At 31.4% G+C, this 26,678-nt stretch overlaps 1 protein-coding gene across 1 annotated transcript; it reads left to right on the top strand.

Annotated features, from left to right (window-relative positions):
• Positions 1 to 6,183: 6,183 nt before the first annotated feature.
• LOC110652185 (peroxidase 12) lies at positions 6,184 to 8,195 on the top strand. Its single transcript, XM_058137787.1, has 3 exons — positions 6,184 to 6,495; positions 7,053 to 7,247; positions 7,342 to 8,195. The coding sequence occupies exons 1-3, from the start codon at positions 6,259 to 6,261 to the stop codon at positions 7,963 to 7,965; spliced, it is 1,056 nt and encodes a 351-aa protein (XP_057993770.1). The 5' UTR covers positions 6,184 to 6,258; the 3' UTR covers positions 7,966 to 8,195.
• The last annotated feature ends 18,483 nt before the right edge of the window (positions 8,196 to 26,678 follow it).

Here is a 26,678-nt window from a genome sequence, read left to right as displayed (position 1 = left end):
AGAAGAAGAAGGAAAAAGAAAATGGGCCGATCTGATTCGACCGTTCCGATCCGGTCCGGTTCGATTCGGTCGGTTCATTCAATATACCCGAAATTAAATTTTTATTCTGCCCTGTGATAAAAAACGATGCCCAAAAATTTCGAAAAAATTCTAGAAAACTTAAAAAAATTCGTACAATCCAAATATATTTTTAATTTTGTCACGTGGTCTTTAAATTAATTTTTTAAAATTATCAAATTTTTATATTTTCGAAAAATCAAACCCGATTTCTAAAATTTAAAAAATTTCAAATAATTTTTCAAAATTTAAATAAAATAAAATATTAATATCCACCCATAAAATAATTAATTTAAAAATTACGGGTGTTACAAGAAAAGAAAAATAACACATAATTTAATGTGATTCAACTATGAGGTTTACGTTCACGGACAAGACAAGAGAAAAAAGTTCCACTGTTATTAAAATAATAATATGCAACCACTCAGAACTTTCAAACCCTAAACTTAGTATGTTTCTCGAATATCTCACTACTCTATTGTAAATGGCAGAATATTACAATATTTATATTGGTTCACACCGCAATAGCGTTGCCCCTGCATTCCTAGAGAGATCAATGGTAGGCTTCGGGCCTAGGCCTATCGGCCTGTGCTGTCTGCCACTATTACAGATCTCACTTTTTATCTTAATCGGACCACAACGAGAAACTTTCAAATCGAATTACAATTTAGATCCATGAAGATATATCTAAAATTTAAGCCACATAAAAAGAATATTAAATAATAAATATATTTTTTTTTGGTGATGGAGAGAAGTTGGTAAGTCCATTTTCCGTTATCGGTTTGAATTATTAATGGTCTGAGATGCAATATCATTTTGACTTCCTAGCATAGCACGTAGAGCCATATTATTATTGGTAATTTTGTCCACAAATAATAGACCCATATATATATTAATGATAAAAAATCTTAAAGTTTATGTTTAATAAAATAATTATCTTAATTTCATTTCATTAAAACCAGGCTTCCATAAATTTTCAAGCTTATATAAATTTCTTGAAAAAGAGCTTCAAAAGAATGAAAATTTTATCTAAAGAAAGTAATATATATATATCTTCCATTCAAAATTCCTTTTTCATTTCATTAAACTCTCAATAATTATGGGCATTGTTAAAATAATAAAAAATGTCTAAAGTCTAAAAGAAGGAAGATTATTCAGTGTACTTGATGTATATGTATATTTATTTATATTTATGTGGAATTTACTCTCTTTAATTCACGAATGATTCATATTTTTATGGGTGAGAAGGCATTATACTTAGCGTATATAATAATTTACCTTTATATATATATATATATATATATATATATGTTATATTTAGACCTTATTTAACAAAATTTTTTAAGGTAATGCTTAATATTTTTACTATAGTTAAAATATTATATTTCTTATTTATATTATTTATTAATATAATTTTTATATTAATATTTAAAGATTGAGAGAATTATTCACGAAAACTTACCATTTCTAACTTTAAATGTTAAAGGAATATTTTGACGATTGTCAACATAATTATATAATTATTTTTAAATTTAATAGTTTATTTAATGACTATTATTATTACAAGTTTCTATTTTAAATTACTATATAAATAACTAAATATTAATAATTAATATTTAATAATTAATAAAATAATTAATAATTATTAAAATAGTTAACAGCTATCATAAAAGCTAACATTATTACGAATAACTAGAGATAACTTGTTAGGATTCATCAACTTATTAATTATATTGACTTATTATATGTTTTTTATTAAAAAAAAAAACATAAAACTAATTTATAAGTGCAAGTTGGATGTCAACTTTAAAAAAGCATTTCATGATTCATGTGATTAAAATTCAGTAAGATTTAGGGGCCCACAATATTTTCAATAATTAAAATTTTGTTCAAAAACGAAAATATAATTTGTAAAAATATGAAAAAAAGCAAAAATAAAAATCACAAATCAAGTTGAAATACATTATACTCCACAATCAAAATCAATCCCATCAATTTATTATTATTTTTTTTCCAATATGAGCGACCATAATCACTATTGGTAACCCTAGGGTTTCTTTGTTAGCTCACTTTAACAAAGTCTCTTTCCAATTCCTTCTTTAGTTTTGAGCGGGGAAATATAGCTAAAACCACAAGCTTCTACACTAAATTGGCATTACCATCGATGAGGAAAGAGAGTCAAGTTGATTGGGTTGAACATTCGGTTCAAATTGAATTGAATGAAATTAAATTATTAAAACTGAATTATTATATTTTAGAAATTGAATCGAATCAAAATAAATGAAAAATCAAATTGAATCGAATCACTTTATTTTTTTATTTAGTTTGGTTTGAACTAATCAATTTTGAGTTTTGATGAATTTTTTTAATTTAGATTTGATTTTCAAATTATTTAGTATGATTTTGATATTAATTTGAACCTAGTAACTATTAATTAATGAAATTAAATAACTTATATATGTATATATAATTACATATAATTTATAAATTTTTTATAAAAATAAATTAATTTAAAAATTAATAAAGCAATTCAATTCAATTTGGTTTAACTAATTTTTTTTCTTTAAAATTGAATCAAATCAAAATAATTAAAATTTTTAGAATGTAAAATTAAATTAAATTATTTTAAAATTTTAATTAAATTATTAAATTAAAATAATTCAATTTAATTTATTCAATTTAAATAAAATAATACTTACCTCTAATCGCCTGAAATGAAATAATTATTTAAGTTGATAGATTATAAGCGTAATTTTCTCAGAATAACCCATGCAATTTAGAATCTCGAGGGGATCTAGTGAGGAAGAGGAGAGTAGAGTTGACTGGTTCAAACAATAACCAATAGGGTTCATGAACCTTTGGAAAAAAGAGGAGACACTTGCTTTATTCATTTTCATTTTTTTTTTTTAAATAAGCTAATTGGCCTCTTCCATACTTCCACTAACATAGACACATTAATAATAATAATAATTAAATCTTAATTTTAAATTAATATTAAAAATTTTCTTTAATGTAGAATTAATTGAATTTTTAATTAAATATTAAAATTATTAAATGAAAGAAATTTTAAAAGAAATTTAGGATTTTTTAAAATTTCCCTTTATCTAAATAATAATAAACTTAAAAAAAAGTTTGTTGGAAAATTTAAAGAATAATAAACTTAAAAAAAGAGATATAATTTTTCATTGATTTATATAAAAAATTAAATATTATTTCAAAAAAATATTTTATAGAAAAATTAAACAATAAAAATTTATAATTGTTGAGCAATATTAAAATCCTCCAAACTAAAATATCCGTAATTTAAATTTTTGTTAATTCCCCTTTATTAATGAATAATAAGTAGAAAGGATAGATAATGCTTACGTTTGAAAAAGTTGTTATGATAATATTAAATTAAAATGAATAAATATAATATTGCACTATTAAAATTATTTTTGGGACCCTTAATAAATTATTAATAACTAAATTATTAGGAGACAGGCAATGTAGTTAATGAAGTTAGGTGAGAAGGTCCCTCTCCATTGAAGAAGAAACTTTAAATGCAACATGCACGTTATTGTTAATATTAATGTCACAGTGATCTCTCCCTCTTTAACACGTTGCAGACACCAGCCACTTCCAGAAGAAATAAATAACCCACTCGCCTATTTTAATTAATACTTCACAACTTCTATCCTCTACCGGCTATTTTTACTAACAAAAAAAAAATTACAAAATAAATATATTAAATATAAAGATGTAAACAAATTTTCTTAAATTAATTTTTAAAATTAAATTAAATTAAATTTATTTTCTCGTAATGCTTATAAGTTGGTTGGTTTCTATCATAATTTTTTTTCTCTCCCCTCTTTCGATATCTGTATTTATTAATTTTGTCTTAATGCAAGAATTTTTATTGAGTTATTATTGTTCCTATTCATGGAAGATTTTTATTCAATAAAGAAAAAAAAAGTTTCCTCATCAAACGACAATTATTGTTTTGATTATTTTTGTCGTTTTTAATGTTGATGCGTGTTACTTATTTAGCAATAAAGAAAACACAAATCCTATATATAAAATATATACACAGCGGTGGATTTAGGATGGAGTAGGGGACACAATTGCCCCACTGATATGATCTCTACTCTCACTTATAATTTTTCTAATATTATCATTTATTTTTATGAGATTATCCATACTCCATTAATTCAATTATCCCATTATTTATATAAATATTTTATATATTATCTTTATTTTTATAGAGTTGCCTTATTAAATTATAAATACATTATTCCAATTAAATAATTATAATTTTTTAGTATATTAATGTACACGTCTCCAATTTTTTTATATTAAAATATTATTTATATCTTTTTTATAGACACAAAAATTAATTTCTTCAAGATTTATAATTATTCTATTAATCACGTGTCTTCAAATTTTTCATAAAATTTTTATGTAATATTTTTATTTTTATAAAGTTGACAAACTAAATTATAATTAAATGCTGCACCTATACATAGGCTGTGGAGTGGGTAAAACACAGAAAACGACGCAATGAAAACGACAACGCATAACCCTAAAAAGTCACCAATGCCCCATGTGTGGAAGACACACGACGTGGAAAATTGCATAAGTTCTCACTTTACGAAAGGGAAATAACATTATTTTTGTATTTTCAAGGAAGAATAATTATAAATTTATATTCGTTTCTTTGCATTGTTCTACCCCACGAGGGCTGCTTTTTGAATTGGATGACAAAGAAAAAAAAAGTGCTTGATTCCTGTAAAATTTACAGATGAAAAAATAGAATCCGGGCTGCAATTTCAAATTCATCATATTAATGATTTCTTTGCAAAAGTGGAAGCAATTACCTTGTAAAATATTACATGTGGCTTACAATTTTATTCAATGGTGGAATATTTTTTTTTTCTTGTGGTTGTGGTGCCTGCCGCCGGTGGCTGGTAGCAATTTATACCCACTGCAAGTGGGTTGATAGTATGGATAATGATCTTTTCGTTAATAAACAAGAGTATGGTCATCATTTAAATTAAAATAAAAATATTTTAATTTAAAATTAAAATTAATTAACTTAAATTAAATTAGAATCCAATTATATTTAAATTAAAAATTTTCTTTAAAAAAATCATAACTTTTTTAAAAAATTTAATCATGAAATTGAATTAAAATTAAATTAAACTTTTGAATTAAAAAACAAACTGAAATTAGAAGGCATTAATTCCGATCTCAATCCAGGCTGATAATTAGTTTGAATCCTGACTCAGGCTAGAATAGATTCAAATCAAATTTGAAATTAAACTGAGTCGGATTGTTCTAAATTATTAATCAATCTAAAACCTTCTTATGATCAATTCTTCTCTCTTAGAGCTAAGACTGGAACTGAAAACTGATCGGCTTTTTATCAATTTTGATCGAAGTTGAACTAGTCCATTTCTGTACCAAATGACTACGATGCATTTGGAGGATTGCATTTATAGTTACTCTTTTAATTATCCATATTATATTCTCATTCACATTCATATATTCTAATTCTCTTTTGTTAATCTTGTTATAATGCTCATTTAATTAGATGGTTGAAATTCAACTTCTAATCATATTTGAATTTTTAACAATTACATTTAAAAAAAAATTATTAAAATTAAAATTTCTTACGTTTAACCTGATCTAATGATTAAACGTATACCACTTAATCTTATGTTAGAAGTTCTATTCCCTCAAGCCAAAAAGATGGGTGATTTTACCGGGACCACTAATGCCTAGTGGTGTGAAATTGCCAACTATTAACCAGGAACAATGTAAAGTATTAAAGGGCGTAAAGTTTGACAAGATGGATGGGCAGTGGGCTTCCTGTCTTCTTCTCCTTTGTCAATTTTGTTCTTTTACTCTTAATTATATATGCTTATCGTTGGCTTGTAATCCATCAGATAAGATCGCATTTCCATCAGGTAAGATCGCATTCTCATGACTTCTATCCATCAATATGTAAATCATACATTCATCTTTCACAAGTGGCCTTCACATTTCCAATTTCTCGAATCCAAAGGTCAAATTTTTACCATTATTTCTGATAATAATAATAATAATAATTATAAATCCAAGAATTGACAATTCAAAAGCTAGGGCTTAAAATAAAACATTACATTGGCTATAAATAAACACCCTCTCTGTGCTAGGACACGCACACACAAACCAGCAGCCATGGCTAGTAGTACTCCTCTCCTTTTGATCTCTTGCGTGTTGCTTGCTTCTTGCTTTAGTGCCACTGAAGCACAAAGCAAACCTCCTATAGTGAATGGTCTCTCCTGGACTTTCTACAAATCTAGCTGCCCTAAAGTTGAATCTATTATCAGAAATGAGCTCAAGAAAGTTTTCAAGAAAGATGTTGGCCAAGCTGCAGGCTTGCTTCGTCTCCACTTCCATGACTGCTTCGTTCAGGTGACTATCTTTCCATTCTCTTTCTTGATTAAGCTAAATTTTCTTGATTTATCCTTCACTGAGTAGATCGAAATAGTTCTTGATTTTTATCCATCATTTCTTCTCTTTGCCAGTTCCTATGTATAAGCCAGTAGCGTACGTACATATATGCCTGCCTAAGTAATTTCCTTGGCTGATTCTTGACTCTGTTTTGCTTTCCATTTTTGGCCTGGCCTCCCCTGCTTGAGCGCTTTTTTATTTCCCTTCTTAAAACCCTTTTATTTATTTATTGTTATTTTAATTTTAAAAGAAAAAAATGGAGATCTTCTCCTGGTATGCTAAGCATGACATGACTGTCTCATAGTTGAATTCAAAATAATAATCTGTTTGATATTTTACTATATTATCTAAGTACATAAATTTTTGTTTTTCTTTTTTAAAAAAACCATTAAATTCAAAATTAAGAAGCGACTCAACTAAACTGCTTAGAGTACAATAACGTTAATTATTACCCCAGGACTCTCCTCTGGTCGCTGTCATGTTCATTTACATGAATTATTTTCTGGATAACGTCTCAGGGATGCGATAGCTCGGTGTTGCTTGATGGATCAGCAGGTGGACCAAGCGAGAAGTCTGAACTTCCTAACTTGACCTTGAGGAAAGAAGCATTTAAAATCGTCAACAACCTCCGCGAGATTGTCCACAAAGAGTGTGGCCGTATCGTCTCTTGCTCTGACATTGTCGCGATCGCTGCCCGTGACTCCGTTGTCCTAGTAATTATCCAACTTTTATTAATCTATCAGTCAAAGTTTAGTATGTTGATTTTCATTTGGTAATCGTATAGTTAATTTCTTTTGTGGGTTGCAGACCGGTGGCCCTGACTATGATGTCCCCTTGGGAAGGCGAGACGGAGTAGTATTCGCTCAAGTAAACCAAACTTTTGTAGACCTGGTAGGACCTGACGCTAACACTACCACCATTCTCACCAAGCTTGCCCGGAAAAACCTTGATGCCACCGATGCAGTGGCCCTCTCAGGTGCCCACACCATTGGCATTGGCCACTGCACATCTTTCACTGACCGTCTTTATCCAACCCAAGATCCTACCATGGATAAAACCTTTGCCAATAATCTCAAGCTAACTTGTCCAAAAATAGACACCAGCAACATAACTTTCTTGGATATTAGGTCCCCTAATAAATTTGACAACAAATACTTCGTTGATCTCATGAACCGTCAGGGTCTTTTTACATCGGACCAAGATCTGTACACGGATAAGAGAACAAGGGGCATTGTCACTAGCTTTGCTATCAATGAAACATTGTTCTTTGAAGAATTCGTGCTTTCCATGATCAAGATGGGGCAATTGGACGTGCTGACAGGGAATCAAGGGGAAATTCGTGCCAATTGCTCTGCCAGGAATTCTGACAACAAGTACTTGGTGTCTATCACTGAAGAGGAGAATATGGGATCATCTGCTGAAATGAGATAAAGAAGTTCATTAGTCTTAACTGGTAGCTACTAAGTACTAGGATCGAAGAGGTTGTTTCCAGGCAGCAACAAATGAAATGGGCATTGGGTTTGTGTAGTTTTTGTAATTTCTGTGACTTGTTTTTTAACAAGCATGTTGTGTTCTTGTTAATAAACTTGTTGGCCCTGTGAAAATAAAGTATTGAATGACTAATATTGGAAAGTGAGAGCTATCGTTCTTGTTTTAACAAATGCTTGTTGGTCTATGTCCGTTTAAAATTTTTTAAGCATTTGCCTTTGCTGATGGAATGTGTGATCTCTCTTTCGATTATATATATACATACACACACAACTATATATATATATATATATATATATATATATATATATATATATATATATATATAATTGAAAATTTGTTCTATTAAATTTTAAAATAATTTTAAATACTATTATTTAGTAACTATATAGTTAAAATTTAAATCTATAAAATAGAAATAATATAAAATCAATGGTAAAAAGATATTTTTTAATGAATACAACGAAAATATTTTCATATAATATATATAAATTTATTTGAATATTAAATAAATAATATAAAACATTCATAAATAAAAAATAAAAAGCCATCTTTATATTTTGTGAGCCGCTTGGGGTTTGGGTTCCATGGTTCACTTTGGTCCCCAAGTACATAAGAAAAAGTGTCAATCTATGAAACCGTTTGCACATGACAGGTCAGCCTACAGCAAGGGCGAGAAAATGATTGATTTTTATAATTTATAATAACAAGTTTAAAAATTGATAACATGGCGTATGTATATGGATTATATATATATATATATATATATATATATATATATATATATATATATTAGAGTATATATAAGAAATTTCCATAAAAACTTAAATTCATATTCAGCAAAATATTTCATGTGGAATTCATTAATTTTGCATAAGAAATCATTCATATGTGTTGTTACAAGAAATTAAAAAAATAGCTACGAAAATTACCGATCAAATATACTTAAATTTCATTGATAATCAGTGATTATCAATAAAATTTTTTTGTCCACAAACATTAGCGTAAATATTAACGTAGGTAATTTTTATCGACGAAAAAAATATTATTATTAAATTTATTAACGAATTATTTCGTAAGTAAATTTAAATTTTTTTATAGATAATTTTGTAGGAGATTTTACTCTTATAAATTACCGACTATTTATTGATAAAATTTTCGTTAGTAATTACCGATGAAAACAAATTTTTATAGCTAATTTTTATTTAATATTTTTTAATTTATTTTATTTTTTCATTTAGTTTAATTTTTTAATTTAATTTTTAAATGAAATTAACTTTTTAATTTAATTTAATTTTAATTTAAAATTTTCAAATTAATTTTTTAAATTAATTTTTAATTCTTAATTTTTTAATTTTTAAATTAAATATTAAATATTATTATTTTAATTTAAATCCAAAATTAATTTATAATTTTTTAAGATATAATTGACTTAAAAAAAAAAAAACTAGTGGGCTCAAAGTAGGCCCCCACATATGTGATTATGTCACAATTACTTTGTATTGGGGAGTGATTTTTCTTTTATAGACAAACTCACTATCCTCTAATCTATTTACAAACGATGTAGAAATTTCATATTTTTTGTGATTTACCGACGAATTACCGACTAAATATATTTCGTTGGTAATTACCAACTACAAAATTTATGTGGGTACTTTTTTAAAATTTTATTTTCTATTTTCTCTTTAATAATACCTATGAAAAGTGTTTCATTGGCAATTACCGACGAAAACAATTCGTAGGTAAATTTTTTTGACATTTTTATAATTTTTCTTCTCTATTTTCTCTTTAATATTACCTACGAAAAACGTTTCGTTAGTAATTACCGACGAAAGAAATTTGTAGCTAAATTTTTTGAGTTTTTAAAAATTTGTCTTTTCTATTTTCTCCTTAATATTACCTATGAAAAACTTTTTCTTGGTAATTACAGACGAAAAAGTTTTCGTAGGTAAAATATTTTAAATTTTTTAGAATTTTTCTTTTCTATTTTTTTCTTAATATTAACTACGAAAAACTTTTCGTTAGTAATTATCGACGAAAATTTTTCGTGGATATATATATTTTTTTAATTTTATTTTTTATTTTCTCTTTAATATTACCTACGAAAGGCGTTTCGTTGGTAATTACCGATGAAAAAAATTCGTAGCTAAATTTTTTAAGTTTTTAAAATTTTTCTTCTCTATTTTCTCTTCAATATTACCTACGAAAAACTTTTCGTTGGTAATTACAGACGAAAAAGTTTTCGTAAGCAAAATTTTTTTAGTTTTTAAAAATTTTTCTTTTCTATTTTTTTCTTAATATTATCTACGAAAAGCTTTTTGTTGGTAATTATCGACGAAAATTTTTAAATTTTATTTTTTATTTTCTCTTTAATATTACCTACGAAAAGCTTTTCGTTGGTAATTACCGACGAAATGATTTTCGTAGGTATTTTTTTAAAAATTTTATTTTTTATTTTCTCCTTAATATTACCTACGAAAAGCTTTTCATTGGTAATTACTGACGAAACATTTTTCGTAGCTATTTTTTTTAAAATTTTATTTTCTATTTTTTCCTTAATATTACTTACGAAAAGCATTTCGTTAGTAATTATCGATGAAAAAATTCGTAGCTAAAATTTTTTGAGTTTTTGAGAATTCTTCTTTTCTATTTTCTCCTAAATATTACCTACGTAAAGCATTTCGTTAAGAATTACAGATGAAAAAAATTCGTAGGTATTTTTTTTTTAATTTTGTTTTCTATTTTCTCCTTAATATTACCTACGAAAAGCGTTTCGTTGGTAATTACCGATGAAGATTTGGTCGTTATTTTTTATTTGGTAGCTAATTTTTTCGTCAATATTAAGCACTACTTTTAGTCAGTAAAGATGCAGGCTTATCTTAAAGCTTATGATTTGTGGAATGTTCTAGAAACAAGCAAAGATCCAGCTCCTCTGAGTGAGAATCCCACACTTGCTCAGATGAAGCAACATAGTGAAGAGTGTGCAAAGAAGTTCAAGGCTCTCTCTTGTATACACTATGCTGTATCAGATGTTATTTTTACTAGGATCTTGGCTTGTGGATCAGCTAAAGAAGCTTGGGATAAGTTGAAAGAAGAGTATCAAGGCAATGAGAAAACTAAAATGATGCAAGTTCTCAATCTAAGAAGGGAATTTGAAGTTTTGAGAATGAAAGATACTGAATCTATTCAAGAGTACTCTGACAGGCTCATGAAAGTTGTAAATAAAATCAAATTATTAGGAGAGGAGTTTAGTGACAAGAGAGTTGTGGAAAAAGTTTTAGTGAGCTTACCTGAAAGATTTGAGCATAAAATTTCCTCTTTGGAAGACTCCAAAGACTTGAAAACCATTTCTATTTCAGAATTGGTGAATGCTCTTCAAGCTATTGAGCAAACGAGGATTATTAGAATGGAGGAGTCCATTGAAGAAGCTTTTCTTGCCAAACAAAAGGGTAAGAAATTTGAGGAAGCTTAGAAGAGTGCAAGTGATTCAGCAAACAAAGGCAAGGGAGCTACAAACAGAGAAGGAGTGGCAGGAAATCAAAATTCCCACCTTCTCCTACTTGCAACAAGACCAATCATCTTGAAAAAGATTCTTGGCAGAAGAATGGAGTCAAGCCATCTCAATGTAACTATTGCTGAAGGTTGGGACATGTAGAGAAAAATTGTAGAATCATGCAAAGCAAGTTGAATCTGAACCAGCAACGACAACCTACTCAGCAAGCAAATTACACTGATGATCAAGCTCAATATGATGATCATGTCTTTGCTATTACTTACACTACAAACTCCAGTGGAAGACATACATGGTTTGTGGATAGTGGCTGCACTAGTCATATGGCAAGAGATGAAAGCATGTTCTCTTCAATTGACAGATCAGTGAGAATCAAAGTCAAGCTTGGAAATGGAGAAGTTGTAGAATCTCAAGGCAAGGGTTCAGTATCAATTCAAACTAAGAAAGGTACTAAACTAGTTCCAGATGTTCTTTTCATTCTTAGTTTAGATCAAAACTTGTTTAGTGTAGCCCAAATGATGAAGAAGGGCTATTCCTTGTCATTCAAAGGCAATATCTACACTATTTTTGATTCTGATGGTTCTGAAGTTGTGAGAGTTAATATGGTGGGTAATAGCTTTCCTGTAAATTGGAATTCAGTTGATCAAATCTCTTATATGGCTAGAACAGATGAGTCTAATTTGTGGCATAAAATATTTGGTCATTATAATTTAAATTCTCTAAAGTTTATGCAAAGTAAGGACATGGTTAGAGATATGCCAGAGGTTGTTGTGGATGGTAGTGTATGTGAAAATTGCCAACTTGGGAAGTCACATAGGCAATCTTTTCCAAAAGAAAATGCAGCATGGAGAGCAAAGGAAAAGCTGGAATTGGTTCATACTGATGTTTGTGGACCAATGAGAACAGCTTCTTTGAGTAATAACTTGTATTGTATCTTGTTCATAGATGATCTCACTAGGATGACTTGGGTTTATTTTCTCAGAAATAAGTCTCAAGTTTTTTCAGTCTTCAAGATGTTTAAAGACCAAGTGGAAAGACAAAGTGGTCGTCAGCTGAAAACTTTGAGATCAGATAATGGTACTGAGTACACTTATAGTGAGTTTAATAAGTTTTGTGAAGATTTAGGAATCAAGTACCAACTTACTGTCAACTACACTCCTGAACAAAATGGGGTTTCAGAGAGAAAAAATAGAACAGTCATGGAAATGGCCAGATGCATGATGATAGAGAAGAAATTGCCAAAGAATTTTTGGGCTGAAGCTGTATACACGGCTGTATATCTTCTTAATAGGCTTCCTACCAAGTCTATTCAAGGAAAGACACCAGTGGAGGCTTGGTTTGATTCAAAACCATCTGCTAAACACTTGAGAGTGTTTGGGTCTGTGTGTTACATTCATATTCCTATTGTAAAGAGAGGGAAGCTTGATGAAAAAGCTAAAATTGGTATCTTTTTGGGTTATGCTGCTCAGTCAAAAGGTTATAGAGTATACAATGTTGAAGTGAAAAAAGTTCTTGTGTGTAAAGATGTAAAGATTGATGAATATGCCTACTGGAATTGGGAAAAAAAAACAAGTGGAGTATTTGTAACACCCCTATTTGTATAGCCTGGTATATTTCACTGTTCCGGTGACCGTTGTCGGTCCGAACAATTAAGAGGATTAGAACCACACTTAAGACAACTAAACAAGCCATAAACACAAATAATTAGTAATTGCCAATTAGTTAAGTATGAATAAGAAAAACAGAACATAAGAAGTTAAACGAGCCGAGAGTCACAGCGATAGGTGACCTTCTCGGGAAAGACTGCGAAGTTATTTTAAACTCAAATTTCGAACCATAAAATGTGACGCCGCGGTCCTTAGGACCATCACGAACACAGTGGAAAAGAGAAAATAACGAAAAAGAATTGTTAAGCCAGTCAAATAATTAGGTCAGGGAGCCGGAAGAAATATTGAATTATTTGCAAACCGGGTTGAACAGGCGAGGGGCAATTTGGTCAATTGATCCCGAGAGCTGACTCCTGACCTAACTGTCAAATAAAATAGGAGAAAAGAAAATTTCAGAATTAAGAATTAAATTAAAGAACTAATAGAAAAATAAATAGAAAAAAAAAGAAAAGAAATGAAAAAGGTGTAGGGAGATGACATCATGCATGGCCTGATGCCATAAATTTCATAATTAATAAATTAATTAAATTGATTTTTTTTTGGGGTCTTCCATAGACTAAAATAAATAAAAGAAGGGAAAAGAAAAAAAAAGTCATTTGGTCTTCTTCTACCCAAGGTTGCAGCCTCTCTCTTCTCTCCCTCACAAAACCTCCATTCAAGCTCTATTGTGAGCTTGAAGAACCAAAAATCCCACCATAAAAAAATAGTCTACCATAGATAAAACTTGTTCTAGTCACTTGGGAAGGAGCTTTACAACAAAAAGAAAAAGAAAGGAAGAAGTTTTGAAGAAAAAGAAATTCTACATAAAAGGTTAGTAATCAAATTTGATAATTTGAGTTTGATTCTTACATTTCTAACTTATTGAGCTTGTAAATAAACTTAAAATGGAAAGAAAATTTGTTGAGGGATTATATAGAATTTTGGACAGCTAGGGTTTGGTTGGACAAAGTATAAATTTGTTTGAGCTAAACATGTTAGGAAGCTTAATTGAGTTAAGGGAGCATGTTTATAAGTGTTTAATTAGCTAAATGAAACAAATGACATGAATTAGGGTTTTGAACATTAGGGTTTAGAGACAAAAAATGTGAAGAAGTGCTAAATGATGTCTTTGACATAGTTTAAGGAAAGAAATGACCATTTGTGACCTAATTAAGTATGTTAGAAGTGTTTGAATCAAAGCCAAATTCGGATTGGGTATGCACCATGACCAAAAGTCAACTTTGAAGGACCAAAAATGAAATTTTACAAGTTCAATTGGTATGAGACCAATTAGGAATGAAAATAGACACTAAATGACACAATTTTCATTTAGGAACCATACCCAAAAAGTGACTAAAACCTAGTGAACAAATTGACTAAAGTTGAAAAATTGTAGGCTGCCCTGCACAAACTGACTAAATAAATAGTGTTTGTTCATTTGGTTATAACTCGAGCTAGGCAGGTCAAAATGACCTGAAATTTTACCAGTGGTTAGATGAGATATAGACCTAAAACTTTCATGAAGAACACAAACCCAAATTATGAAATTAACCCAATCAAATTATTGAGCAAATTTGAGTCACTGAATCTGCAGAACTGCAGATTTGCCATATGAACAGTAAAGTTTTAATGGCTATAACTCTCTCTAGAAAACTCTGATTTAGGTGATTCTTGAACCAATGGAAACCTAAGGCATAGTAGAACATTTCATATGAAGAAAATCATACCAAATTATGGACTTAACTTGGTCAAATTGCTGAACGAAATTGGATCAATAAATCTGCAGAACTAAATTCTGCAGCATGAACAGTAAACGTAATTTGCATATAACTTGAGCTACAAAACTCCAATTGGAGTGATTCAAAAATGAGAATAAACTTAAGACAATAAGGAACATTTTCTATGAAGGAAGTTTTGCCAAATTCCAACAGTAAAATGACCAATGGAATAGTGCAACCGAGACACCAAAAACTGAAAATTGACAATTTTGCCTAAAAGACTTAAGTGTTGAGAAAATGACCAAACCCAACAAGTTTAGTGACCAAAATGTGGTATGTGGGTGAAGTTGGAATTCTCATACCTATTAAACCTTAGAAAGTCAACAATTTGACTTGAATAGTGTAGTGAATAGTAACCCGAAACACAAAAATTTTAAAAACGTCGAATTTAGCACATTAGAGCTAGGTAAAAGTGAAGTTAAATTTATTTTTGGATTTATGCTAAGTTATGGTACTGAAACACTGTGAAACTGTGTGTTTCAGCTGAAAAAGACTTGGAAGCTCTGAGAGACTGAGTCAAGGCCTAGAGACTGAGTCAAGGCCTAGAGGCGACTCGCATCAGGTTTGTGCACAAAAATTTATAAATTATAGTTTCACAATGAAAATTGATTTGTTATACATTGTGAATATGTTTTATTCATTATGGATTTCGAAAATGTTGTGTTGCCTATTTTACAATGGAAATTTGAAATGAAAATTATTTATTAATTTGTAAGGAATATTTGAACAATATGGTTTTGAATTTAGTTATGGCTTTGGAAATTTTATTTGAGAATTTGTGTGTTGCCTACTTTAGAAATGGAGATTTGAAATGAAGCTTGTTTAATTGTTGCATCAATTATAATTGAACATCATATTTTTAAATCGTTTTAATTCACACTTGGCATGGCAATATTAATATGTTCCTCAACCACTTGTGGGGTGAGTTTGATATTTGATCAATTTCCTCCCTCTCTGGCTTCTCAGTCTGAGGGGCGAGTTTGGATGAGTACTCATTAGCTAGCTAGCCACCTCCCTCATTGATTTCGATTAGTGGGGGTGTTTGCCTTGTCGTGATGTACACACGGCATGTTCGAAAATTTTGTGTCATGGCCTAAGTTGTGTTATTATTTAGCAACACTATGTTTATTAAATTATTTGATCAAGTTGTGCTATATTAAGCTTGAAATTAGGATTTGTTATAAATGCAATTTGAGAAAGAAATTGTGAAATGCGATTATGAGATTTTTGAATGATGATTTGTTCATAAATGTTTTATATTATACATTTTATTCTTTATTGTGCACCACTGAGTATTTATATACTCAGCGATAGCTTTAACTTACTGTCGCAGATAGAGAAAAGGACATAGCAGTAGAGTAAGCTACTACAGTTAGAGAGGAGCAAAATTGAAAAATTTTTGTACGGGTATTTGTTTATACCCTGGTAGTTTAGTTTGATGTAAATATAATAGTATACATATGTATCTCTGTAGTTTGAGCAGTTGTACAGATAAAATTGTAATAATATTATTTTTGAGATTTTGTGTTTGTAAATTTAATAGTGAATGTAAATTAAATATTTAAAATGCAATGTGCATGAGTTTATGAAATATTTTGAGTTATTAATTTTTGATTTGAAATTTGGATTTTGAGTTGAAGTGTTGCCATTGTTGTTGATTTGAAGTTTGGTGGTTGCAAATGAAGTTGTGATTGAGAAAAATATTGGGAGTGTTTTTATTTTTAGGTTTTGAAGAACTGTTTTCTCAAAATACAGACGGCACTCTGCCGAAATTTATGTAAAAATTGCGGAAATCTTAAATATCCAAAAATTTGATTTATGTTTGGACTTTAAATAAATGTTTTTAATATTTGAAAAAAATTTTACTAACCAATTCCAAAATGAACGAAAATTGTTTTAAAATCCCTTGTAGTATATTTAATGGGTTACCGGTAGGTGAAGTACGGTAATTCATTAGGTGTACTACGGGAACATGTTACATCTTACGAGGAGTAGGGTGTGACAGTATTCTAATGTAATTCAACAAAAACTTGAGAATGGTGTTACAAATTCTGAATTGGATGATCATAATTCTGGCAGTGATTCATCAACTGATGCACCACCTCCCAAGACCAAATCTCTTACTGAGATTTATGAAAGATGTAACTTGGCAATCTCTGAACTTATAAATAATGCAGAGGCTTCAACAAATGAGGCATGGGTAGCTGCAATGTAGGAGGAGCTTAAAATGATAAACAAAAATGAGACCTGGTTTCTCACTACTAGACCAACAAATAAAAAAGTCATAGGAGTTAAGTGGGTTTATAAAGTGAAGTTGAATCTTGATGGCAGCACTATCTTCAAATATAAAGCAAGGCTAGTTGTGAAGGGGTATGCTCAACTTCCTGGAATTGATTATGGAGATACTTTTGCTCCGGTGGCTAAGCATGACACTGTAAAATTGCTTATTGCTCTTTTGAATGGACAATCTACAATTTAGACATAAAGTCAGCATTTCTAAATGGTTTATTGGAGGAAGAGATCTTTGTAGAGCGGCCTGAAGGATTTGTTGTGGCGAGAAGTAAGGATAAGGTATACAAACTTAATAAAGCTCCGTGTGGCCTTAAATAGGCTCCTAGGGCCTGGTATAACAAGATGGATTCACATCTACTTGATCAAGGTTTTACAAGAAGTTCAAATGAGCCCACTTTATATGTTAAATGCAGTGGAAATGGAAGTTTGCTGATTATTTCCCTCTATGTAGATGATTTGTTGGTGACTGGAAATGATGCAGATGAAATTAAATTGCTGAAGCAATAGATCATGAGTGAGTTTGAAATGTCTGATCTTAGGGAAATGAGCTATTTTCTTGGCTTTGAAGTCAATCAGTCCTCTTGTGGCATCTCTATTTCTCAACATAAACATGCTTTGGATTTGCTGAAGAAATTTAATCTAGAAAGCTACAAGTCTGTTGCAACCCCTTTAGTTTTAAATGAGAAGCTGGAGCAGCAAAGGTGGATGCTACTGTTTATAGAAGTTTGGTGGGTAGTCTTCTTTATTTGACTGCTACCAGAGTTGATCTAATGTTCTTAACCAGCTTATTGTCTAGATACATGCAATCTCTAAGTCAAAAGCATTATGGTGCAGTAAAAAGAGTTCTTAGGTATTTAAAGGGGATTGTTGATTTTGGATTCTTGTATAGAAAGATTGAAAAAACTGCTCTCTCTGGTATTTCTGATAGTGATTGGGCTGGGTGCTTGGATGATTTTAAAAGTACCTCAGGTTATGCATTTCCACTTGGTTCTGGCATTTTTTCATGGAACTCAAAGAAGCAAGATATAGTTGCTCAGTCTACTACAGAAGCTGAGTATGTTGCTGCTACCTCAGCTACAAATCAAGCAATTTAGCTAAGGAAAGTGATGATTGATCTGAAACAAGACCTCAAAGAGCCATCTTTGATATTTGTGGACAACAAATTTGCCATTTCAATGATTGAGAATCCAGTTCAACATGGCAGAACCAAACATATTAATGTGAAGTTCCATGCCTTAAGAGAAGCTGAGAAAAATGGTGAAATAAAGCTGGTTCATTATTCTTCTAATAAGCAGTAAGCAGATATCTTCACTAAAGCTTTGCCAAAAGCTAAGTTTGAGATTCTGAGATCAATGTTAGGTGTCTCAAAGAAGAATCTCAAGGAGGAGTGTTGACTGATTGAGATTCATTTTGGAGACAGATTTGGTTACTCTTTTGAATTGTATCTTAGTTAGTTTCTCTCTTATATTTAGCCATAAATTCTGGTGTAGTTTGTGGTGTTCCAGAATTTATGGAGTTCTATCTAAGTTACTCTAGTCGGTATTAGTTGTTGACCAGCTGCACTAAGCTTTTGTAATTTGTACTCTTTGAATCTCAGCCATGTATTGAAGCATATAAATACATCAGAAAATAAAGTGAGCTGTTGAATTCCCTTTTGTTTTGAATACTCTGTTTTTTGCTCTTCCATTCTGCTGCAATTTGTTTAGATTATGTTGTGAAAATCACACCCACACAAAATAAAGAGCACAAAATTTAACGTGGTTCAGCGTAAGCCTACTCCACCAACAAATTCACTATCAAGAAAAAATAATTACAACCACTAATTATTTTTCTCACCCTCAAAATCACTTAAACAAAACTCACAGAATTCAACACACCTCTCCATTTTATGGGCTCTTTACAATACATACTATATAATGGCCAACCAACTATTCATATATATAGGCCACTAAAACCTAGTCCTTTTAGAACTCTAATTATTAAACTTCATAATTTAAATTCTACTAAACTTCTTAAACTAATTATACTTCCTAAATTAATTATACTTTCTAATTCCAATTGGACTTGGACTCCAACAATTTCCACCTCCAAGTCCAATGGAATTAGTCTTTACAATTTCTGCAAAAGTTAATTTTCTCTTTGGTACTTCCTTGCACTCTTGATTGTTGATGTTGCCCCTTGCTTCCACTTGCATTCTTCCAATCAATGTGCTTCCTTCCAATTTGTAGAGATTCTTTGTACCAATCTTCTCACTCTTCATAATCACAAGAGCACCTCGGCTAACTCTTATGATTCCACCATGAATCGAACACCCATAACCCAAAGAATCCAATTTACCTAAGGAAATTAAGTTCCTTTCAAATTTAGGAACATATCTCACTTTATCGAACACTTTTACTTGATAACTATGCAGCTTGATTTTCACTATTCCAATACCTTCAACTTCTATCTTGTTCCCATTGGCTAACTTCACTTTTTCTCCCTTCTTTTCTTCAATCACATCAAACCACTCCTTCTTTGAGTAAATATGGAATGGGCAAGCAGAATCCATTAACTACTCATCTTGTAATGGATCTTTTTCCTTTTTTTTTATCATCATCCACATTCAAACATTCACTATCAATATCATCATCCATTGTAATTGTAGCAGTTCCTTCTTTTTCTTTTTCACGACTCCTTTTGAATTGTTTAAATTCTATAAGATATTCCTTCATCTTCATACAATGGTATTGAATGTGGCCCTTCTCATGACAACAGTAGCATTCTCTATCTTCATAGTCTACTCGTGGTCTTGAACACGATCTACTATTCCTTCTCCAATTATTTCCACGTGAATTGCTTCTATCATGATTAGAACTAGTAACAAAAGCTCCACCTTCATTGCTATTATCTGTCTTCTTGAACTTCTCATCATCCAAGATAACTGCGGTAACCTCCTCCACCTTCAAAGTCTCCTTCCCAACTGTTAGAGCTGTTACTAAGCTTTTATAAGAGTGTGGGAGAGAGGTTAAAAGCAAGAGGGCTTTATCTTCTTCATCAACCTTCACACCAACACTATGAAGGAGCGAAAGCATGAAAAACACAAGTTTATACTATTGAATTCAAAAATTTTCACCTAGGGTCACATGCATCATGCAAGATTTATTTTTATCTATTTGATTTCAATGATAAACAATATATTAAAACTCTTTTAATATGTTTTTGGATCTGTATTTGCCATTTAAGATTTTAAAATTAATCAGATTAATTTTAGAACCCGAGATTAAATAAAAAACAAATACACTAACCTCTTAATGCACTGCAGTGTATTTGCACCTTTGAGATACGTCTTCAGGACACCAGATGTTGTCCCTCTATCTTGTCCACACCAAGAACACCTATGGCAGCCATTGAACAGCTTCTAAAGCTTTTTCTATTATTTAGAAAATCAAGTTCTGCCTTTTAAGAGATTAAAGATGTAAACAGAACACTAGAAATAATTTCTAGTATTTTTAATTCAAGAGATTATTTGCTAATCTCTTGGAATAGATGAGAGAAGAAGATGAAGAGGAGAGAAACCTTCTTGGGTGGCGGCACCAAGGTTATTTACTGCTGGTTATTTTTTCTCTTTTCATAACAACACTTATATAGGTAGGTCAACACATAAAACCCTTGCCACATGTCAACCTCTGATTGGTTCTAGGTTTAATTGACCCAATCACATTGTGCCAAGTGTCAAACCTATATTTAATCTTAATTTTAATCATCTTACATGATTAAAAGACATTTGGCAAGCTTATGTGTAATGCAATGTGTCACCATCTCATGGTGCCACATGTCACCCTGTGAAATGACCAAAATGCCCCTGTGTCTTAATTTTGAGTTCTCAACCCAAAATAATTATTTCTCTTCTTCTAATCAATTTATATCAAATATAAATAAATTAATTAATCTCTATTAATTTAATTTCTCATTAATTAAATTCATATTTAAATACTTTAAATATAAATTTAACTTACCCATATACATCTAATAATCTAGATTTGGTTTCAAGTCATGCTAGGAACTTTGCAACCTAATTGCAAACCAAACCTATTTAATTAATCAATTAAACTCTTTAATTAATTAATTAAATCATATTTAATTAGGTGATTACTTGTGTATGTGTGTGACTTACTAGGCTCATCACTAATTGGCAATGAAACATGATATCAACTCTTAATATCATCAGAACTCTTTCTTATCATAAATGATTTCTCTAAATCATTTCATGCACCTCATAGACCATGATTAACACCTAGTATAGCATGCCATGGCCACCCAATCAGTAATAAGGTTTACCTTAAATGAACCTATAATCATATGTTACCATGCACTAGAATCTCTCTGTTACAAAACCCCAACTCAAGCTGGAGTCATGGTTTATGTCAAACTGCATTTGCTATGAATATTATGTTCTCTTTTAATTCCAGTTCTTGATTAAAAAGATTTTCTCATCAGAAACTCTTTTCTGATTAAATCTATCTGTCCTGGCCAAGAACTTAAAACATCAAGAACAATTAAATGAACATAGAATTTTATCCCTATTTACTTAGAGGAACAGATTCCATCTTGAACAACACTTACCTCCATATATAACTAGTAGGAGCCAACACATGCCCATATACCCATACATAGTACAAGTATGAAAGCAGTATCATACTCAAATCACCTATATACAAGATAACTGTGCTATCTCAGGTCTAAAGATTATATACACTAATATGATTTATGACAAAATATTAACAAGAGTAAACTCCATGTACTTATCATAAGTGTCACTGGTTCGGCCTACTTATCATTTATAAGTGCCTATCATGTTTGTCATATGGCATGAGACTCACCATTCCATCTTATTTATATCTCATATAAATAACTTGGGAACAAACATGAATACAATCTTTCTGGATAAGTCATGTCCTTATTATGAAGTATCCTCGATTGTGAACCTATTTATGATACTTTGTGCTAGAAATACTGTCACTCATATTCTTAACAACTTAAGAATAGAATTTCTAACAAAATATCAATGGACCTTTTCTATTACACATAAATATATTATGTACATGGAAAAGTGGAAATGCCTTTTATTAATAAAAACATGTACAAGATACATACTAAATGATATGCTCTAGGGCATACTACTAACAATCTCCCACTAACACTAGAGCCATTCATTACAATATCTTAGACCCATCTTCTCAAGATGTTGATCTAACTGTGCTTGTGACAAAGGCTTAGTGAATGGATCACCTGTATTTTTAGCTGATGCTATTTTCTGCATGGCTACATCGCCTCGTCCAACTATTGCTCTGATAATGTGGTAGCGCCTTTCTATGTGTTTGGATTTCTGGTGAGACCTTGGTTCCTTAGCCTGTATGACTGCTCCATTGTTGTCACAGTGTAGTGAAACTGCTGACTCAATGGAAGGAACTACTGCAAGTTCTGTCACGAACTTTTTTATCCAAACAGCTTCCTTTATAACATCTGATGCAGCAATATACTCAGCCTCTGTAGTGGAATCTGCAGTCGTGCTCTGTTTGGAACTCTTCCAACTGACTGCACCTCCATTACAAATGAACACATATCCAGAGGTAGACTTTCTATCATCGATAGCTGATTGGAAATCAGAATCAGTATAACCATCCAATTGCAAGTCTCCACTTCCATAGATCAAGAATAAATCCTTAGTTCTTCTCAAGTACTTAAGGATATTCTTGACAGCTATCCAGTGTTCCAAACCTAGATTGGATTGATACTTGCTAGTTAAACTAACAGCATATGCGATATCCGGCCTAGTACACAATATTACATACATTAAACTTCTAATAGCCGAAGCATATGGAATCCTGGCCATTTTGTCTCTTTCTTCAGGCGTCTTTGGAGACATCTCTTTAGAAAGATGGATACCATGTCTCACTGGTAACAATCCTCTCTTGGAATCAAGCATGTTAAACCTCTTTAACACCTTTTCCAAGTATAGACTTTGGGATAGACTAATTATTCTTTTCGCTCTATCTCTATAGATGTGAATCCCAGGAATATAGGTTGCTTCCCTTAAGTCTTTCATAGAGAATGTATTTGACAACTATACCTTTACAGTTGTCAACATACCTGTGTCATTACCCATCAACAGTATGTCATCCACATATAAGACAAGGAAAGTGATAGCACTGTCACTAACCTTCTTATATACACATGGCTCATCCTCATTTTTGATAAAACCAAAGGATTTAATGGCTTCATCAAAATGGATGTTCCAACTCCTCGAAGCTTGCTTCAACCCATAAATAGATTGCTTTAGCTTGCATACCTTGGAACCATCTTGGGATTCAAAACCCCTAGGTTGTTCCATGAAAATGTTTTCTTCAATGTATCCATTGAGAAAAGCTATTTTGACATCCATCTGTCAAATCTCATAATCATAGTATACAGCTATTGCTAATAGAATTCTAATTGATTTACGCATGGCAACAGGCAAGAAAGTCTCCTCATAGTCGATTCCTTGCCTTTGGCGAAACCCTTTCGCTACTAGCCTTGCCTTATAGGTCTCTACCTTTCCATCAGTACCAATTTTCTTCTTGAAAACCCATTTGTTCCCTATAGGTATAATACCTTCAGGTGGGTCAACAAGATCCCAAACTTGATTCTTATATATGGAATCAATTTCGGATTTCATAGCATCAATCTATTTTGAAGAGTCTATATCTGATATAGCTTCTTCATAGGTAAGTGGATCATCTCCATGATCTACTTCTTCATGAGCAGACAACTCTTGTTCTTCTTCATGAAGGAAACCATATCTCACTGGTGGGTGAGATACCTTGGTTGTTCTACGAGGAACAGCTGTAGATGTTTCATCAATGGGTGTAGGTTGACTAGATAGATCTATATCCATCTGATCTGTTGGTTGGTTAGAATTCTCCAATTCTAACTCTATTTGCCTTCCTTTGCCTCCTTCTTGAACAAACTGTTGTTCAAGAAATGTGGCATCTCTTCTTATCACAACCTTTTATGATGTAGGCAAATAAAAATAATATCCAAAACTATTTTTTGGATATCCAACAAATCGACCTTTTTCTGATCTGGTTTCCAATTTATTAGTGTTCAGCTTTTTGACATAAGCTGGACAACCCCAAATCTTAACATGCTTAAGACTTGGTTTTCTTCCATGCCATATCTCATAAGGTGTGGAAGAAACTGATTTTGATGGAATCCTATTCAGAATATACAAAGCTGATTCTAATGCAAATCCTCAAAAGGAGATTGTCATATTAGTATAGCTCATCATACTACGTACCATATCCAATAGGGTACGATTTCTCCTTTCAGATACACTATTCAACTGTGGCGTTCCTGGAGGAGTCAGCTGGGAAACAATGCTGTGCTCTCTTAAGTATTCATCAAATTCAGTACTCAAATATTCACCTCCAAGATCTGATCGAAGAGCTTTAATACTCTTTCCTGTTTGATTTTCTACTTCAGATTTAAATTCTTTGAACTTTTCAAAGGATTCATGTTTGTATTTCATCAAATACAAATACCCAAACCTTGATTCATCATTAGTAAAGGTAATAAAATAATGAAAGCCACCTCTAGCCATTTTTTTAAATGGACCACATACATCACTATGTATTAGCTCCAAAATATTTTCAGCTCTTAACCCTTGTCCAACAAAGGGTGATCTAGTCATTTTGCCCTGAAGGCAAGATTCACAAGTTGGAGTAGGCTCAGAGCCCAATGAGGATAGAATCCCCATTTTCTCCAATTTTGCAATCCTATCTTCTGCAACATGATATAACCTTAAGTGCTAAATATATTTTAAACTTGAGTTGGTTTTCACCATGGCATTGCATTCTTTTAGATCACTTGTATTCATTTTGTGTTTGTCATTATTATTTAAATAATAAAGACCATCATTCATATAACCCGAACCAACATATTTATTTTAAAAATAAATATTGCAAACATCATCTGTGAATTGAAATTCATAGCCATTTCTAGTCAAACTAGATATAGAAATGATGTTCTTAAAAGCATCAGGTACATATAAAATATTATCCAAACACAAAACATGTCTAAACATGTAAAAAGATTTAGATCCTATGGCTAAAGCTTCAACAGTTGAGCCATTGCCAATTCGGACTCTAACATCTTGAGAACGCAAGCTGCTACTATTTGCTAGTTCCTGCATATCATTAGAAATGTGAGAACTGGCACCAGTATCTAAAACCCAAGCTGTAGATGAACTATGAGTATCATCAGAATCTAAATAATAAGATATGGACATACCTTCTGAAGGTGTATCCTTCTTGTCCTTCAGAGAAGTAAGATACTCTGGGCAGTTCCTTTTCCAGTGCCCATCCTTTTGGCAGTGGAAACACTTTCCTTTGCCTCATCAGCTTTAGTCTTCCCTTTCCGTTTAGCTATTTTCTTGGAAGGACCAGGAATATGAGATTTCTTTTTCTTATTGCCCTTCTTCTTGTTGGACTTTCTAGTAGAAGAAGATGCAATCAAAGCTACCTTTTTTCCTTTATTACTCGGCATATTCTTTTGGGAAATAACCAGCATGTTGAGTAAACCAGCCAAGGTGCATTCTTGTTTAGTCATATGGAAATTTGTCACAAAATTCCCAAAAGACTCAGGAAGGGACTGAAGGATCAAATCCGTCTGTAGTTGGAAATCCATGTTGAAATCAAGATGTTCCAACTGCTCAATCAGCTGAATCATTTTATGGACATGATCCCCAACATTTTGTCCCTCAGACATCCTTATGCGGAATAGCTGTCTAGATATCTCATACCTAGCATTCCTGCTATGCTCACCATACAACTCTTGTAAGTGAAGGAGGATCTCACTCACACTCTGCATGTTCTCATGCTGCTTCTGTAACTCATTATTCATAGAAGCAAGCATGTAACACTTAGATCTCATATCATGCTCCTTCCACTTGTCCAAAGTTTCATGTTCCTCTGGTGTGGCCTCTGGAGGTAAGGGACCAGGAACATTTGAGTCTAGAACATATCCTATATGTTCAAGGTTCAAGACAAGTTTCAAATTTCTTAGCCAATCAGAGAGATTAGGTCCTGTCAACCTATTGCGATCAAGTATGCTTGCAAGGATATTGGATGGTGGTGGTTGTTCTATGCTCATTATTATCAGAAAATTAACTGCAGAAAATAACCAGAATAATTAGTAAATGTATCATGTAATTAACAAAAATAATTATGGTCTTTTAATCAAATTGGTCCTCCCACTAACTTAGCGAATCCTACACTTTCAAAGTAGAAAACGAAAATACTAGTTGGATGGATTTCTAGTGGGTGATTGAATTCTTATAATTCTATTGATCATCCTCAGGTACATCCATTATTGGAATTACAATAAACTATAAGTGAGCAACTCCTTGCC

This window comes from Hevea brasiliensis, chromosome 16, assembly GCF_030052815.1.
Source record: "Hevea brasiliensis isolate MT/VB/25A 57/8 chromosome 16, ASM3005281v1, whole genome shotgun sequence".
In the NCBI taxonomy this organism is placed as follows: domain Eukaryota; kingdom Viridiplantae; phylum Streptophyta; class Magnoliopsida; order Malpighiales; family Euphorbiaceae; genus Hevea; species Hevea brasiliensis.
The sequence above is the reverse complement of the archived record's forward strand: the minus strand, read 5'-3'. Positions and strand labels throughout refer to the sequence as shown.

Coding starts and splice junctions, on each gene's coding strand:
- LOC110652185 (XM_058137787.1), top strand. CDS start 6,259: ATGGCTAGTAGTACTCCTCTCCTTTTGATCTCTTGCGTGTTGCTTGCT. Junction 6,496..7,052: donor TCCATGACTGCTTCGTTCAG/GTGACTATCTTT, acceptor ATAACGTCTCAG/GGATGCGATAGCTCGGTGTT. Junction 7,248..7,341: donor CCCGTGACTCCGTTGTCCTA/GTAATTATCCAA, acceptor TGTGGGTTGCAG/ACCGGTGGCCCTGACTATGA.